The sequence below is a fragment of the Syngnathus typhle genome, linkage group LG13 (assembly GCF_033458585.1).
Source record: "Syngnathus typhle isolate RoL2023-S1 ecotype Sweden linkage group LG13, RoL_Styp_1.0, whole genome shotgun sequence".
NCBI classification, from domain to species: Eukaryota; Metazoa; Chordata; class Actinopteri; order Syngnathiformes; family Syngnathidae; genus Syngnathus; species Syngnathus typhle.
Window position 1 is genome coordinate 2,337,110 of NC_083750.1, and position 18,672 is coordinate 2,355,781.

Here is an 18,672-nt window from a genome sequence, read left to right on the forward strand (position 1 = left end):
GCTGGGCAAATGGATTGGGGGCCTTGACTAAGTTTGTCTTAATATTACAGGTAAGACTCTTTTCTTTATCACAATCTTTGTGGGTCATGCTCACACAATACTTGTGTCTACAAGACCTTTGTTCAAAGACGGTTAAGTGGGCCCATCTGGGGCAAGAAAACGCTTTGCACTGTATTGTACATTATTTGTGTCACCATGTCTGAATGCCTTCTTTTAAATGTGTGAATCAGCTCACTTTTCACAAAGTTCCAGTTAAACACAGCAGTGTCATGCTAATGGGGAAAAGATGAATATGGACGGATGTGGACATCATCGAGTAGACTGAAAGCTCCTAAAATAGCAGTACCATTGAGTGTCTCTGAATGCTTGGAGGGCCTTGGGGGCTCAGACTGACAGAGTAGACAGAAGAGGAAAGGGAGCTTCCCTGAGTGTGTGTGTGTGCGCGTGTGTGCTTGCGTGCGTGCGCGTGTGTGTGCGCGCGCGTGCGTGTGTTGGGCAGGGTCATGTAAGAAGCAGGACAGTGTTATTTTAACCCTGAACATAGATCCGGCTGTCACACAATATCACCCACTGCTGTACTAATTTCTTCCTGTACTAAATGTGTGAACCATTTTTTTTTTTTTTTATTAAAAAAAACCCCATCAACTAGTTTCCATTGTTGTTCTGCTTTTTTCACAGCCCCAGTATGTTCATTGAAAAGTGCAATCTTAAGACCACAATGTGTTGTCGTCTTTCGTATCTTCTACTATGCTCAGTCACTCACTTCATGGGAGTGGGGCCCGGAATTGCAGATTGCATATTGACCACATGAACGTGTACACGCACACACGGACAGTAGCGTGATGATGTAGTGACGTGAATGACACCATATCACTGCACACACACGACGCACCCACTGTATAGTGTTTGACACACAACAAGAAAGCTTTTGGACCAGGCAGCATTTTTTTAATTATGTAAATTAGTTGTTTATTATTATCATTGTTATTTTTTTGAACTGGGAATTTTTTCTCATGTGAGTTTATTATTATTATTATTATTATTATTTATACCCTCTGCATGACATAGATGAACATGCAGGCACCCGGATGGCAGTGAAACGCAGAGAGCTTCATCTCCTGATGATTTGCAAAGCTCATCACCTGCGACCTTGGCATAAACACACATAGTTGAGGCTTTGGGGCTCTCCGGTCATACACTTGTCCCCCTAATCCTGCCCTCCGCTGGCTACCAGGCTTCAGATCGCCTCTTAAATCCCACCTGTTGAGCCTGAAGGGACACGGGAAAGCCAACACCTCCCACGCTCAACCTTTCCTAGAAAGATAGTGTGAGAGCGGAGAATTGTGTCGCATGTATCATACGCAGGCACATAGAGCTGAAGTGGGAATCTCTGCCAGCAACTCGTACTGTGCTCTTCATTGTAAATGAAGTCATTAGGGTGTTGAACTTCAATCATTCAACGGTCCATTTTGCAATTGCTTGACACCTTTGCTTCAAAAGGTTTTTTCACAATGCGCCATCATATGGAAAGAGAAGGCGTTTACCGTTTTTTTCCGTGTATAGTGCGCAAAGTTTAACTAATTTATTGTCCTAAAATCTGGGGTGCGCATTATACATGGGTACAAAAAATTTTTTAATTTTTTTTTTTTTAATTTTTTTTTTTAATTTTTTTTTTTTTTTTAAGTCCCAATGATCGTCACACACGTAGGGAGGCAATGGGTCCCATTTTTATAGTCTTTGGTATGGTCTTAACTAGGCTGGATGTAATTTTTTTTATTGGCGTTGATTTCTCCGACTGCCCGTAAACGCACCACCGCGCTCCGTCCGCGCACGGGACAGCAAACGAGCAGGTGATCAAGCAAGCGTCTGATACGAGAGCATTGCGGTCGCATGGAGCGTGTTTGAAGTGAACAGCAAAGAAGAAAGGCAAAGTGTTGTGAAATAAAATGCACAGAACGGATGCGCAAGACACGTCAGCTATATAAAGAGCGAGAGTTGTTTTCTTCCTATTAGTTTTTTTTTTTTTTTTTTTTTTTTTTTTTTTTTAAAGGTCACCCCAAGCAAGCTATTTAAAGCTTTTAATAGGGGGCCTGGTTTCCCATAAGTATCAGATATTGGCCAGATATCCTTACATTTTGGACAACATACAGATATATAATAGACAACAATAATAAACACACAACAAAGTACAGCACACAACAACCATACGACAAGCAATAGACAACCTCAGTATTCTGGTTACTCTGGATTTGATGTAAAGTACATTTGCAATTTATAAATTAACAACTAATATATTAACAACAGGACACAGGTGTTCATGCAGTTTATAACCAGCACATTAAATATACATTGATAGGAGTTGATTTTTTAGATTTGCCTTAAAGATGGATATGGATTGCAACATTTTTAGTGTTTCATCAAGCTCATTCCAAATCTGTGGCCCTCTGCACACAATACTAAAGCTTGTAGATTTTAGTTTCCGTTTTTTCCCAATGATTAGATTTCTATTCCTAGTGGTGTGGGTGTGGCTGGGAGTACAGATTGGGATGAGTTGACAGAGTTTGTGGTTTCGTTTATGGACAGTCTGATACATGACGCAAGCATTCTGGAAATAGTTATATTCAACAAGCCTCAGAAGATTGTGTTGGTGAAAGATTGTTTTAGTGGGGGCGTTAAACTCAGACCATGTTATGGCGCGTATGACCTTTTTCTGAAGTATCTCCAGCTTTTTTAGATGGGTTGGAAATGTGTTACACCATATAATATTGCAGTATTTTAAATGAGGTTCAAATAAGGATTTGTATAGAATAAGAAGTGCAGTGAGTGGGAGATAATGTCTCAATTTGAAGAATAAACCCACATATTTAGACAGTTTGCTTGTGAGATCATCAATATGTGTTTTAAAGTTCAAGAATTCGTCAATGTGGATCCCCAGGAATTTAGTAGAGCTGACTCTTTCAATGTTTTGTCCGTTAATTTCTATGCAAATTTGGTCAATGTCCTTTTTTTTATGGGACCGGAATACAATGTAGTATGTTTTATTGACATTTAGGGAGAGTTTATTGCATTTAAACCATGTATTTATTTTCGCTAACTCACTATTTATAATTTGTTCAAGTGTATTTGGATTTTTGTGGGAAAGAAACAAGTTTGTATCGTCAGCAAATAATACTTTATGTAGTATGGGTGAAGTATTAACAATGTCATTTATGTACAGGATGAACAGGAGCGGCCCTAAGATGGACCCTTGAGGAACTCCATAATTGATGGGCTTGTATGAAGATTTATGGTTGTTAATGGAGACATATTGATGTCTTCCAAACAGATAGCTGCGGAACCAGTCTAACGCCAGGCCTCTAATACCATAGTGTTGTAATTTATTTATAAGAATATCAATCGTAATGGTGTCAAAAGCTTTAGACAAGTCCAGAAAAATCCCAATACCATATTCGCCTCTATCGATTGCCCCGTAGATTTTATCAGTCAAGTCAAGTACTGCCATATATGTAGTGTTTTCCTTTCTGAAACCATACTGGGATGGGGCAATGATGTTTAGTTTGTTTAGATAGTTGTTAAGTTTATTGTAAACTACTCTTTCCAAAACCTTGGAAAGAGTAGGCAAGATTGATATTGGTCTGTAGTTGCTAAGATTGTTTTTATCTCCTGATTTAAAGACCGGTGTGATACGTGCTATTTTTGCTATTTGTGGCACTACTCCAGAGAGTATAGACAGATTGATGCAATATGTAAGAGGTGCAGTTATTATATTGGAGATGCTTTTCAGAATTTTACTTGAGATGCCATCTATTCCAGCTGAGTTTGAATTCTTCATATTCATGATTATTTCATACACTTCATTGCAGTTAGTTGGTTTCAGAAAGAAAGAGCCCAGGTAATTACCTGATAGATAGTCTTTAAACGAGGCATCCTGAGGCTGACTGATTTTACTGGATATGTTTCTACCGATAGAGACAAAGTAGTTATTGAAATCGTTGGCAAGACCATTATTTCTGATGATGTTGCCCATATTATGATCGTGGTCAGGGAATACAGGAGTTTTTTGGCTTCTGTTCAAGACCCCGTTCAGTACATTCCAAGATTTCTTGGAATCACCCTGTGATTCATTTATCAAGTCGGCAAAATGCTTACTCTTCCGCTTTCTGATAATATGTGTAAGTTTATTTCTATAATTAATATATGCATTTTTATTTTTATGGTTAGGTTCATTTATGTATCTTTTATATAATTTATTTTTATGCTTAATAGACTTTAATATGCCCTTAGTGATCCATGGATTTTGAGTAGTTTTTTTACATATGATTACTTTCTCAGGAATGGTTCTTTGAATAGAGTCGGATATTTCTTTGGTTAGAGTTTCAAATGCAGTATCAACATCACTACAGTCATATATTCCCGACCATGTCTTGGTCTGCAGGTCCTCACCTAGACGTCGTATGGTTTCTTCATTAAGTATTTTTAATCTTATTGAATGACGAGTAGGTGAGGGCTTAGCAGGGAGGTCAATGAATAATACAATAGGGAAATGATCAGAAATCTCAGAGAGTACAGTCCCAGAAGTAAGTGTGGCGTTTGTAAGATTTGTGATGAAATTATCAATAACTGATTTAGTTGAGTGAGTGACTCTGGTATAAGCATCTATTGTGGGAAAGAAGGATGAAGAGTGTAATGTGTTTATAAAGTCATTTTTGGCTGTATCATCACAGTTTAATTAGCAGTTTCAATCAGCAAATAACAAAATGCGTATTACAGGTAATATTTTATTTCACAACACTTTGCCTTGTTCCTTTCTTCTCTGCTGTTCACTTCAAACACAATGCTCTCGTATCAGACGCTTGCTCGATCACCTGCTCGTTTGCTGTCACAATGTACCCTACACAAATCCGAAACATTTGTTGCGGCTCCGAGTCACGACGAGGGGCAAGTTTTGGTTTCCAAGGGTGTTTTTATTCCTCTTCAACGTCTCTCCCATACAGAGCCGCCGTGTGCGCACGGAGCGCGGTGGTGCGTTTAGGGGCAGTCGGAGAAATCAACGCCAACAAAAAAAATGACATCCAGCCTAGTTAAGACCATACCAAAGACTTTAAAAATGGGACCCATTGCCTCCCTGCGTGTGTGACGATCTTTGGGACTTAAAAAAAAAAAAAAAAAAAAATTAAAATTTTTTTTTTAAAAAATTCATAAAAATTGGGTGCGTATTATACATGGGTACAAGCTTTTTTCCAGCATCAGCATGCCATTGTTAGGGGTGCGTACTATACATGGGGGCGCACTATACATGGAAAAAAACGGTATACATGGGTACAGGCTTTTTTCCAGCATCGACATGCCATTTTTAGGGTGCGTATTATACATGGGGGCGTACTATACATGGAAAATTACGGTAACTCTGTGCTCCCTATCCTGTTACTCTTGTCCCGCCTACTTCTCCCTCCCGCGTGACGTGCATTGCCGCCATTGGCTCCCTCTATCAGTATGACCATACATGAAATGGATCGATGCTGACCTGGCGGGTGAATTTTTCTATGTTAATGTAGGAAGCTGCCACCCACCAAATCAACGGGGGGTGTGGAAATCAGGTTAAAGCGATCCCGATCCAGAGGAGGGAAGAGAGGACGACGACAACAACAACATGGGATTAGACATCAGCCGAGCAATCAGGAAGACGGTTTAAGTCAAAGCGGCATTTAATAGCACTAGGCTGCATTTGCGTCTTTCTGGACCCTCGTACATCAGGCAAGCAGAAAATTACTCGTTACTCATGACAAGAGCACAGAGACAAAAATGGAGAGCGGAGCATCGCTGGATATGAAAGAAGACCATACGTCAGCACTTAAACATTTCAATGGACAAGCCAGAAGGATGGTGTCAAAGATGAGTTTGACGGAACCATGGAAATGGACCCTTTAAGATCTCCAACTTTCAGTGCCACACATGGCCTCCTGACTCCAGCTCTCCAACCCAGCCAAGAGGACCGACCCAAGTGAGTGATTTCTATGTGTGGGCTGAACAATGACCACCAGATGAATGTGATCAGCTTTGAACCATCCAGGAAGTTCATATCACCGACGGCAAATTGCGCCGGGAGCATACCTTCTATTCATCTTCAGATATTCTGTAGCTCGGCCAAACCCAAATTTGTGGCTAAATTTCGCATTTGTAGATGTTTCCCTTTCCCAAGCTCACCAGAATGCTCCATCAGATCAGCGATTGCAAAGACCAGCACCTGGGCAGTGAGCGCAGCCGTTACCACTGAACCGTGAACTCTTTGTCTAAGCTGTCTCAACCAAAAACAAGGACCACAATGAAGGTGGGACTATCGCAGCGCAGTATATAAATAAACTCCAAGCTATGCAAAAGCAGTCAATGTTGGTCACTGGATGACAAGCAGAAGGAAGACGTTAGCGGACTGAGGCGGCTTTGACGGACTACTTAACTTGAGCTGGCCTGGCTGGACGTGGAAGCAAATATCAATCCGATGTGAAGGTGCTGCCATGGGGGAGACAGCAGAATACAAGCGGCTGCAGGAGACTTTAAAATCTGACTGCCACTCCGCAAGAGATGATGATGAAGAGGTACATCATTATGCAGCTGTTGTAAAAGGCGCCGTATAAATAAAGTTGTATTTTATTGTCCTTTTCCATGACACTTGATCATGTAAAGATGAGAGAGCAGAGGGTAAGTCGATGGAAGATTCAAATGGGTTAATAAAAAACCCTGACTTTTAGCTCTGAGTTTACTACCCGCAGCTAACGAGGAATAAGACGCATATTTCTTTGTCATTCAAGTTTTGGCTTTTTTTGTTGTTGGTAGTTTTGGCGTTAGATTTCATGCCACCTAGTGGCACTAGTTTGCAGCAGCAGATTGACACACTAACCATTAAAGTAATCCTCACTGGTCCAATCGCCTTAGTGATGAGGCAGCTGGCACCATTGTGATGTATTCCTTGCACTGATATTCAAGCCGTGGATGTAAATCACAGCCATGAGCCACACAACACAACATCCATGTTGCTTTGTTACTGCAAAATGGGCGGATTGCTGTGTTGTCATGGCAATTTATACACTTGTATCACCAAATCTGAGAAATCGTTTTAGTACTACTGTCTTTGCGTTTGTCCTGATGAACCAACTTACTGTGAGGTTTTTTTTTTGGGTGCTATTTTGTTGTTTTCCTGTCACATTCTCAGGAATTTTTATTGGCCATGTTTGAGCATGCCAAACAAGGAATTTGACTTGGGTACATCTCAGCCTCTGTTCAACATTTAGGTGACTAACAACACTCAGGACATGTGCGAAAATTGACACATATTCTCATTCTGTGTAATTAACACATTTTTATTTATTTATTTATAATTTTTTCTCAATCTAACCACTTTATATGATTGGATTGAATCGATTGATTGGATTGAAAGAAGCTTTGCGTCAGTTAGGACGTAGCTGCTAAGCGTTTGTTTATGGTCAGCCAAATTGGAGAGAGAGAGATAATATTTTTCGAGGATTAGAAGCAGGAAATATTGCATCTAAGAAGAGATCTCTCAAGAGGTTGTTTTTTTCTCTGAGATACGTTGCACAAAAGAAAAAAAAAAAGATCAAACTGGCTGCATACCTCCAGTCTGTCTGGCTTACTGGAGGGTGATTGACCGAGGGAGAAGAAATGCCTATTTTTAGCCCCACGCTGGATGGCGGAATGAAAAAGCAGACAGTAGCATGCAGAGTCAGACTGCGAGCGAGCCAGAGAGAAGGAGAGAGACTTTCGCAGACCTAAAGGGAGGGAGGGCACAGGGAGGAGGGATTCATTTGTGAACTTCTACAAATTTTGGTTCACTGGCTCAGTCCACGTTTTATTTTGCACACTGAAGCGTCTCTCTTGCCTCTATGAGTGAGTGGAACGGACTGTCCGAGGGTTTGGCCTACCATGGAATGTTGTGGATTTAGACACAGTTCTGAGAGACGCCGTGGGCCTCAAAGCTCTCAATCTGGATCCGGGGAGTCGGTCCACGCATTCTTTCAGACGGCGGGAAGTTCGGAATGGGAGCAGAGCGGTTCTTCTGATGCTTTGGAGGACACGCCGATACCACAAAGCACATTTTTTTGCCTCCTCGACTTCTACGGACTGCGGAATTTAGGATGCGACGCTTTGACAAGCTGAGAAAGTCATTGCCGTTCCTGGCACACTTTCATGTATATCGAGTAAGTTTGTTTGGCTCGTGTAGTCGGAAAGATTGATGCAGCTGGACCTCCCTGTCCTTTAGGAGACTTGTTTTTGCAGAATCTAGCTGATACGGGTCATGACTTTGGTCTTTTGTATTTCTGTGTTTGTGTCAGTGTGTACATTTCTCCACCACCATGAGGAAGGAGAACTGCTATTCTGTCATGTGTGCTACCTCTGGAAGTCTACATCCTTAGGAAGTCATTAAAATGTGCTTTTCTAGATTTATATTTAATCTGCGGACACACGGCATCCAAGTACTCACTCCAAATCATTTGCCTGATTTAGGTTCTTTGAAGTGTCACTGAAGATGAAAACTACACAGTTGTTAATTTATTTGTGTGCTTTGGGCTGTTGTGATGTTGCATCACACTCTGACAAGTTTCAATTGGCAAGCAATTCCAATTGGCAAGCAATTCCAATTGGCATACTCTTTCATGTCTTGGTAAGCATATGAATTAATTTTCTTGTCGATCACAACAGTGTGTCCAGGCCCTGAAGCGTCGAAGCAGCCCCAAACTACGGAACTCCTTCCGCCGTTAGTCACAGTTGGTTTTGATGGTGATGTGCTGGTGCTTTATTTTCTTTGTCCCCACACATTGTTGTGTGAGATGTGATTACCGTTTTTTTCCATGTATAATGCGCAAAATTTAACTAATTTATTGTCCTAAAATGTATTTATTTTTTTGTACCCACGTATAATGCGCACAAAAAAAAAAAAAAAATATATATATATATATATATATATATATATATATATATATATATATATATATATATATATATATATATATATATATATATTTTTTTTAATCCGGATATGATACGGAGGCCGCCAGTACAGATGCGGTTTCTTCTCTGCTGTTCACTTCAAACACGCTCCATACGAATACAATGCTCTCGTATCAGACGCTTGCTCGATCACCTGCTCGTTTGCTGTCACAATGTACCATACACAAATCCGAAACATTTCTTTGCTATTGAGTTTGCTAGCGCATGCGCAGTGATACTGACCGGCAGAATAACATCCGGTTGTTCCAAAAGATGATCTTTTTTTCTGAAATAATTTTACGTTTACGGACTTAAGTTGGAGTCAAAATTTGGGTGCGTATTATACATGGGTACAGGCTTTTTTCCAGCATCAACATGCCATTTCTAGGGTGCGTATGATACACGGGGGCGCATTATACATGGAAAAAAACGGTAATACAAAATTATCAAATTGATTGAACGTTTTTGATTAGGGGTGTAAATCGCGGGTTTTGTCACGATACGATATAATATCGATACAAAGAACTACGATACGATATTTGCCGATATCTTAAAGCCTGCTGCGATTCATTCACGATATATCGCGATATAGTGCTCTACGATCGATTTTTTTTTTTTTTAATAAAGAATATAGAACAATAACCTGATTTATAACAATTTATACGCAAAATCAACAAGGTACTGCAAACTCTTTATTTAGGAGATTACAAGAGTATTGTAGTATACAAAGTGCTTATCTTAACACTGAACTTTGATGTGTTTTTTCTTTAAATGTGCGGCGAGATTTGTGCTCTCTGAATATTTGATCACCGCATGGCAGGATTTACAAACTGCACGTGTCTTGTCCGTTGAGTTATCTTTTTTTTGGAATCCAAAGTGCTTCCAAACGAATGACCTGAAGTCTAAAGAGGAGCAAATTTCCTCGTCTTTTTGGACACTAGCCATAGCACCAGCCCAGGAGCCGCGTACTAGTTGTCGACTCCCCTTTCACGTGCAGCAACGCCGCGCACTGCTCCCGGAAAGAGGAAGCAAGCAACAATGAACTGGATTTCAAAATAAAGTCGCGTCTAATGTCCGAGGTCAAACACGGCGATATAAATCGATGTTTACGTTTAGCATCGATGCCTGTACGGAAGGAATGGCTTCCTATGATATATTATACTGGATCGTTGAGTAGAGCTCGCATCGGGTGACCGGTCAGAATCACACAGATGTCTTCCCTCAATCTCTTTATTGCTTCACAGCTGGTTTATTGCAACATAGGTTTGCAGGTATGTAGGGTTTGTGTATGTGTGGTTCTTAGAGAAACAGAAATAAACACCATAATGAGTACAACTATGGTTCCAATACAATATACATTAATAACATGAACGAGTTTGCATTCTACTTTACTATCTAATCATTTCCAACGTGGAATAAACATGTCCAAATAGGCATTAGGCCTGCTGGAATGACCATTTGGCTGTTCAACTGACTCGATACATGAAACAGGGAAAGTGTATGCCATCTGCAGAGCAATAGCTCCCTCTATTGGTCACAAGAACGCAATTACAGTATGTGGCACCCAAAGTTTGGGTCACGTGACCGCTACTGCAAGTGAACGGGAGTATGGCCCGAACCAATTAACCATAATAAACCATGTGTAGAACAGTACTTTAGCCCTTATGCTACACATAGGAGACGAACTAATGCTACAAGTAATGGCAACTGAAAGACTGTTTATATAATCGCGGAAACATGCGCTTCGTAAACATAGCAAATCGAGGCCTACAAGGCAAGGCAAAGCCTAAGCTACACGTTAGCATGGCTGCATAGAGGAATCTACACTAACAATATACACGTTCACAATGGTTATTATTGAACATAATACAGTCTCTTACTTGCCAAAGACGCACATAAAACGGACAGCTGTGAGTACGAGGTTGGATTACTAAATCGGCGCTGTTAGAGCGGGGTCTTCGGTAGAATTACTACAGCGTAATATCGCAAGCCCAAACTGTACGCTGATTGGCTGAACGTTAGTTGAAGCGATGCGTCATCAGCAGGGAGAGAGAAAGTCACAGTAAAGGGTGTCATACTTGGCGCCCACAAGGGGGGCCTTTTTTACAGCCGCCCCCAGATTTCAGTAGGAAATCTGCATAAGAAGAAAAGGCTCCATCTCAAGTCCTGTAGTTAGTTGTCCAGCAGCTCTGGAAGAGGGATGAGTCGAGCCACAGGACGGGTGTATGTTCTCCCTCTGACCTTCACTTCGGCAGCTCGCACCTTACCATCAAGGCTTGGGATGATGTTGGTCACTTTGCCCACTGGCCACAGTGAGCGAGGAAGTTGAGGGTCAAGGATGAGAACTGTCTGGCCGATTTGCAGGTCTGGGTTTTCTGCGTTCCACTTTTGCCGGACCTGGAGACTGGGCAGGTAGAATCGGATGAACCGCTCCCAGAAGTGGTCGGCCAACTGTTGGCAATGGCGCCAACGCTTGCTGCTCAGGGTCTCGGAAGCTGGGTACACCACCTGTTGTAGCAGAGACAGCTGGGCTTGGTGGTAGTCATCAGCGGTGGCATCGCCTGAAGCCGCCCCGTGCAGAGTCTGACTTGTAGACGCCAGGAGATTTCTGAAAGATGAGAACTGTGTTGCGTCAGGTACCTGACTAGGTGTAGCAGTAGTGAGGCCACAGAATGGAGATTTCTTAAGTTCTTCACTCTGCTCTGGCCCAGTTTGGAGCTGAGGGGCTTGTGGCCATTTGTCTGCGTTGCACCACAGGAACGTTGGACCTTGGCCCCAGCGGCTATCCGTAGTTAAGGTGTGGAGAGGCTTGCCACGCGTGATGTCATCTGCAGGGTTCTCTGCGGACTCTACATAGCGCCATGTATCACCCTTTGTGAGATCTTGAATCTCTGCCACCCGTGTGCCGACAAACACTTTGAATCTACATGACTCTGACTGGAGCCATGTGAGCACGGTGGTAGAATCAGCCCAGAGCACCACACGCTGAATGGGAAGTGTGAGTTCAGATTTGAGGAGTTGTGCCATCTGCGCTCCAGTCAGGGCGGCGCACAACTCCAAGCGTGGAATTGACTGCTGCTTCTTTGGAGCAATTCTGGATCTTGCAGTGATGAAGGCCACCTGAACTACGCCACAAGGGTTCTCAGTTCTGAGGTATGCCACGGAGCCATAGGCTTGCTCTGAGGCATCGCAGAACACATGCACTTCACGCTTGCAGGTAGAAGAGTCCAACTCTGTGCTAGTGTAACATCTTGGAAGGGCTATACTTTGTAGGTGCTGTAACTCCTCCTCCCACTCTCTCCATGCGGCAAGCAGATGATCAGGGAGAGAAGGGTCATCCCAGTCACGCCTTTTATCCCACAAGTGTTGGATGACGACCTTGGCTCTTGTGGTGTAAGGTACAAGGAAGCCGAGAGGGTCATACTGGCTTGCCAGTACCTTGTAAATGGAACGCATAGTGACGGGATTTCCTGTAGTTACGGTGGCTCGACATTTGAACGACAGCGTGTCCTTCTGACAGTCCCACTGCAGGCCCAGTGCTGACTCTTCTGATCCTGGGTGACCTTGGGTGATCCACTTCTCGGCACTGACTGATCTGATCTCGGCAGGAAGTTGATGGATGGTTTCGGGGTGAGTGCTGGCCCATTGACGTAGCTCAAAGCCCCCTTCAGCAAGCAGAGTCTGCAACTTGTCGATGATGGACTTGGCTTCTTCAGCTGAAGACACACTTTGAAGACAGTTGTCCACATAGAAGTGCCTCAGTACGGATTCTTGGACTGCATCGGTGGGTTGAGTGTGGTCGGTGACATGTCTCTGCAGGGCATATGTAGCGCAGCAGGGGCTACAGGTTGTCCCGAAGGGGAGCACTTTCCACTGGTAGATGGCGGGCTGCTCGTCACGCTTGAGGTCTCGCCATAAGAAGCAGAGGAGAGGCTGGTCTTGCGGAAGAAGCCTGACCTGGTGGAAAATCCCTCTTATGTCACTGCTGAATGCCACACAATGTTCTCTGAATCGCAGGAGAACTGAGAGGAGAGGTGGGCCAAGGGTTGGACCGGGAACTCGGAGTTTGTTGAGGTCAACCCCATCGTACTGGAAAGAACAATTAAAAACCACTCTGTGTTTGCCGTTGTGCTCGACCAGATGGTGGGGAATATACCAGCTGCTCGAGGTGTTCTCTGTGCCTTGTGGTAGTTTTTTCACAAAGCCAGCTTGTTCGAGCCTGTGGATTTCAGCGTTGTAGACTTGAGCTATGTCAAGTGTCTTTGCCAGTCTTCGTTCAGTGTTCCTGAGCAGGGGAAGCACTGCCTCCTTTGGTGCACACAGGTTGGGAAAGTTTCTCACACGGAGGAGGGGAGTGGCGTAACGGTGAACACCATCAACGTCTATGCGCACAGTGTGTTTATCCAAGCATTCAAGGGCTTCTTTGTCCTGCCGAGACCTCGTGCTGGCCTTTTCATTGCGCCACGGAAGGACGTCCAGTTGCCATAATCTCTCAACGTGCTGATAGATGTCTGCTGGTGGGGCTCCAAAGGAGGTGAAAAGGCAGCGCTGTTCAGCGAGGTATTGTTTCAAGTTGTGGGTCGGACCTTGCAGGGTCCATCCAAGCCTGGTACGGACAGCAACTGGTGCACCAGGAGGACCGAAGATGACTGGTTCAACTGGAGTCACCAAGTGGGGGTGGTCTGAGCCAATAAGCAGCAGTGGGACGATGTCTGTGAACGATGGGATAGGCAGTTGCTTCAAATGCCTGTATTTACTCTGCAGTGCTTTGACTGGGTACGTGTGCTGGCCAAGTCCCAGAACGGGTGCAGTGAAGGCTCTCTGAATGTTGAACACCATAGCTGGGGAACTGGCTGGAGAGATGGTGAAGGAAACAGCCGCCCCATGAAGCATTTGCAGCTCCTGCCTGACTGTGCGCAGCGGCAGGACTTCAGGTTGACCCTCGATACCAAGGTGTTGTGCTGCTCATGGAGGACGAGGAGGTGTCTGCGGTTGCATGTTTTACAGCCCATTTTTAGATCACATTCAGCTGATCTGTGTTCTCTGCCTCACCGCCAACATCGATTGTTGTCTTGAACCCAGTTACTCTTCTGGGTGGCAGATAGGATCTTGAAGTTTGTGCAGTTATTCAAGGTGTGCTTATCGTTGTCACAGAATGCACAGAACCTCTTTGGTACCTGGCTGATTGGAGCAGATTTGGCAGTCTCTTCCTCGGGTTTGGGTTCCGCACCCAACATGAGGACTGAGGTCTTTGGTGACGGCTTCCAGTTACTCCTACAGTCTTTGTCTTTCCTTTTGGGGCCAGTGTCCTTCCTGTTGCGATATTGTGCGATGTCCTCCTGGATCTGAAGCTCATACTCCAACCAATCTGCTAAATCCAGGAGAGTGGGGATTGGAATGCGGAGCGGATGAATATAACGTCTGAAACTGGATCTCAAGTCGTGCGGTAGCTTGCCTAGTAGACGGGTGACATGAGAACCACAGTCCAGCTCAACTTGTCCCTTTAAACCAGTGCTTCTCAATTATTTTCTGTTACGCCCCCCCCTAGCAAGAAGAAATCTATTCGCGCCCCCCCTCCCCACCGTGACTATCCTAACTTGTCTTGTAAGTCGTAAAATGTTGCACTGTCGCAAACGTGACAGAAGTAACAATGAGAGCGCCACTGCCCCCTGCTGTAGTAAACGCGCAATTACACTTTATTCTAGTACTGCCAAAAAAAAAGCCTGTTCCCCAGGGTCACACGCGCCCCCCCAGGAATAGCACCGCGCCCCCCTTGGGGGGCGCGCCCCACTATTTGAGAAGCACTGCTTTAAACCAAGCTGCTCCAACATGATTACCAGGGATCGGATATTCAGGGCAAATAACCTGAATGATTTGACATCACCACTCTGGATGTTGGGGCCGTCCATCAGTTCAGCAATACGCTGAAGGGCGAGTTGGTGTGGCTGGCCATACTGCTGGTTGAAAGCTGCCATGGTGTCAGAAAAGGGATAGTCGGAATTGCTGTAGGAATCTGCAACCAGCAAGGCTTCTTCCAGCTTCAGATGGTCCACTAGAATCTGGAACTTAAAACGTTCAGTGGCATCTCTGGGAAGAAGATTGTCAAGGGTAATGCGGAGTCTCGCAAACTCTCTTGGGTTAGGGAGGCTAAATTTGCAATTGTTGGAGTAGGACCCTTGTAGGTTCTTTCCTGTCCCCCAGGGGGAGTTACTGGGCGGCGATGTTTGTAATTGTGCCAAGGTGGAGATGGGCTGCGTCTCTCACGCTGGTCTGGAGAATAACGAGAGCCTCTGTAGCGATGATGGTGCTCGGGTGAGCGGTGACGGCTTGTTTGCTCATAGCTGTAGCGCACTTTACTGGACTCATAACTGCGTCGCGGGGGCTGATGCTTGTAGAGTACTGGCTCAGGATAGTGTTCAGGAGACGAGGAGTCGTACCTGTATGATTCCCAATAGCCCTTTGTATCCCTGCGGGGGTCATACTGCCTTCCAGAGGGTGGTCTTGGTGGTGTCTCTCTTCTAGATCTCCTGTCTCTGTCCCGAAAGTGGACTAACGTCTGGTACCTTGATGAGACACCCCCATTATCCAGCCCTTCTCTGTACAGTCTATCTCTAGTTACAGGACGTGGCTCTGGACAGGAACTGCTGGACTCCATTTTGTCTCTGAGCTGTTCGTTCTGTACTTTTAATTTCTCTAAGGATACTAGGAGATAATCCCTTTCACGCTGAAGCATCTGGCGCTCCCGTCTCCACTCATCTGCGGAAGAATCCCTTGTGTCAGTGACTGACCGTCGCACTGGGCTGTGGGACAGCTGACCATTCGGGGTTGTAGAGTGTGAATCAGGTTCACTGTGCTCCTCTTCCTCTAGATGGTGTCTAGACTGTAGTGAATAAGGCTTCTGAGTTTGTGAGCTGGTTGGGAGATCAGATAGATCGTAATCCTGCAAGTACGTGGGGAGGGATCGTTGCCTCTGATTCCGCGCATTGGGATCATTCTGTGGTGAGGTTAACATCTTATTCCGCTGCGGGCTCTGGATCCGGCTCGAAGGACCACTTTGTACGGAAGGGATGGCTTCCTATGATATATTATACTGGATCGTTGAGTAGAGCTCGCATCGGGTGACCGGTCAGAATCACACAGATGTCTTCCCTCAATTTCTTTATTGCTTCACAGCTGGTTTATTGCAACATAGGTTTGCAGGTATGTAGGGTTTGTGTATGTGTGGTTCTTAGAGAAACAGAAATAAACACCATAATGAGTACAACTATGGTTCCAATACAATATACATTAATAACATGAACGAGTTTGCATTCTACTTTACTATCTAATCATTTCCAACGTGGAATAAACATGTCCAAATAGGCATTAGGCCTGCTGGAATGACCATTTGGCTGTTCAACTGACTCGATACATGAAACAGGGAAAGTGTATGCCATCTGCAGAGCAATAGCTCCCTCTATTGGTCACAAGAACGCAATTACAGTATGTGGCACCCAAAGTTTGGGTCACGTGACCGCTACTGCAAGTGAACGGGAGTATGGCCCGAACCAATTAACCATAATAAACCATGTGTAGAACAGTACTTTAGCCCTTATGCTACACATAGGAGACGAACTAATGCTACAAGTAATGGCAACTGAAAGACTGTTTATATAATCGCGGAAACATGCGCTTCGTAAACATAGCAAATCGAGGCCTATAAGGCAAGGCAAAGCCTAAGCTACACGTTAGCATGGCCGCATACAGGAATCTACACTAACAATATACACGTTCACAATGGTTATTATTGAATATAATACAGTCTCTTACTTGCCAAAGACGCACATAAAACGGACAGCTGTGAGTACGAGGTTGGATTACTAAATCGGCGCTGTTACGAGTGGGGTCTTCGGTAGAATTACTACAGCGTAATATCGCAAGCCCAAACTGTACGCTGATTGGCTGAACGTTAGTTGAAGCGATGCGTCATCAGCAGGGAGAGAGAAAGTCACAGTAAAAGGTGTCATACTTGGCGTCCACAAGGGGGGCCTTTTTTACAATGCCAATAAATCGTAGAGCATTATATCGATTAATCTATGTGTATCGATGTATCGTTACACCCCTATTTTTGATCATTCAAAAGGGTTAAAATCCTCAGAATTTCACCTCAACAGATTTCAGTAGTCTCCCACGAAAGCAGACCGATTAGCTTTGTGTTTTCCCACAACACACATTTGCAAACATCTGCTGTGACTGTGGAAAACAGTGATCAACGTTTTGTTCTCAATTTAACGACATGTGAGGGACCAAACCAGGAAACTGAGTCATAATAAATTAATGTCTGTGCCTTTTCTGGACTGACAATTTGCAATCATGTCTTGTTTTGAATAAAATAATGGAAATGATTCAAACATGTTTTAAAATCCAATTCACCCATTAATCAACAGATAAAATAAAATAAGCACAAATTGTAGCCCTTGTTGCATCACAATATTCCAGCCAGTAGTAGACGGTTGTTTTTGTCCAAGCCCTTGGTTTTGACACGGGTGTGCAAAGAGGCCAGGCAGGAAACGCAGTTGCATCTTCTTCCCTGTGCGGTGAAGCAACACATACGTGTTGACTGCGTGGGATGACGTGAAGTCCTATAACTCATGAGAAATGCTTTTTGGGCTGATATATTATGTAGATTATGGACAGTATCTGCAGATACAACTTTATATGGCGTACTTTCCTCATTCAGAAACTGGGCAACAATATGGAATGTGAGGAAGGCACAGACTGGCTGCTGGAGCTGCTGATAGAAGTCCAGCTGCAGCAGTACTTCTTGCGAATCAGGGACGACCTCAATCTCACACGGCTCTCCCATTTCGACTACGTCAAGAATGAAGACCTGGAGAAGATTGGCATGGGTCGACCTGGTGAGAAACTGCAAAATTCTTTCAATTGTGTTTTTGTGTCTTTCTCCATTGGTGTGATATATATTTTTTTCTTGATTTAAAAGGGCAGAGAAGACTGTGGGAGGCTGTGAAGAGGCGGAAAGCAATGTGCAAGCGCAAGTCCTGGATGAGCAAGGTGGACACACCTCACACACGCAACGCACACAGTTTCAATGCCAGTGTTATATTGAGCAGATTTTGGATTAAGTGTGTTGTTCTCTGAATGCCTCGCTAGGTGTTCAGTGGTAAGCGTCCAGATGGCGGAGACTTTCCCCAGCAGGGCCAGCCCACCTCTTTGTTCCGTAAACTGTCTTCCACACCTCCGCTGGGCTTAGTGGAGGGGGTCCTGGCCACATATCCCGCTGGAGATGTTCCTCTTGATGGCCAACAGCAACAGGCTCTGACCTGCCTCATCTCAGAGAAGGACCTGACTCTTCTGGAAAAGCTAGGGGATGGATCTTTTGGCGTTGTGAAGAGAGGAGAGTGGCTGACTCCTGCAGGAAAGCTGGTGAGGAGCCTTTGTGCATGCACCAAAATGTTTGCGTAGGGGGAAACTATGTTGGTGTCCTCCTTTGCAGATGAATGTAGCTGTGAAGTGCTTAAAGACTGATGTGCTCAGCCAGCCCGACGCTCTGGAGGATTTCATCTGCGAGGTCAACGCCATGCACTCGCTAGATCACCAGAACCTCATTCGCCTCTACGGTGTGGTGCTCACACACCCAATGAAGATGGTAGTGCACACACAGAATCACACTCG

The 18,672-nt window shown here is 44.3% G+C and overlaps 1 protein-coding gene across 1 annotated transcript in view; it reads left to right on the plus strand.

Annotated features, from left to right (window-relative positions):
- The first annotated feature begins 5,552 nt into the window (after positions 1-5,552).
- Positions 5,553-18,672, plus strand: part of LOC133165344 (activated CDC42 kinase 1-like) — a 79,373-nt gene continuing 66,253 nt past the window's right edge. Inside the window, exons 1-5 of the mRNA XM_061294918.1 lie at positions 5,553-6,593; positions 17,720-17,897; positions 17,981-18,051; positions 18,151-18,423; positions 18,494-18,646. Coding sequence (XP_061150902.1) covers positions 6,513-6,593; positions 17,720-17,897; positions 17,981-18,051; positions 18,151-18,423; positions 18,494-18,646 — 756 coding nt within the window. The 5' untranslated portion in view covers positions 5,553-6,512. The remainder of the gene's footprint in view (positions 6,594-17,719; positions 17,898-17,980; positions 18,052-18,150; positions 18,424-18,493; positions 18,647-18,672) is intronic.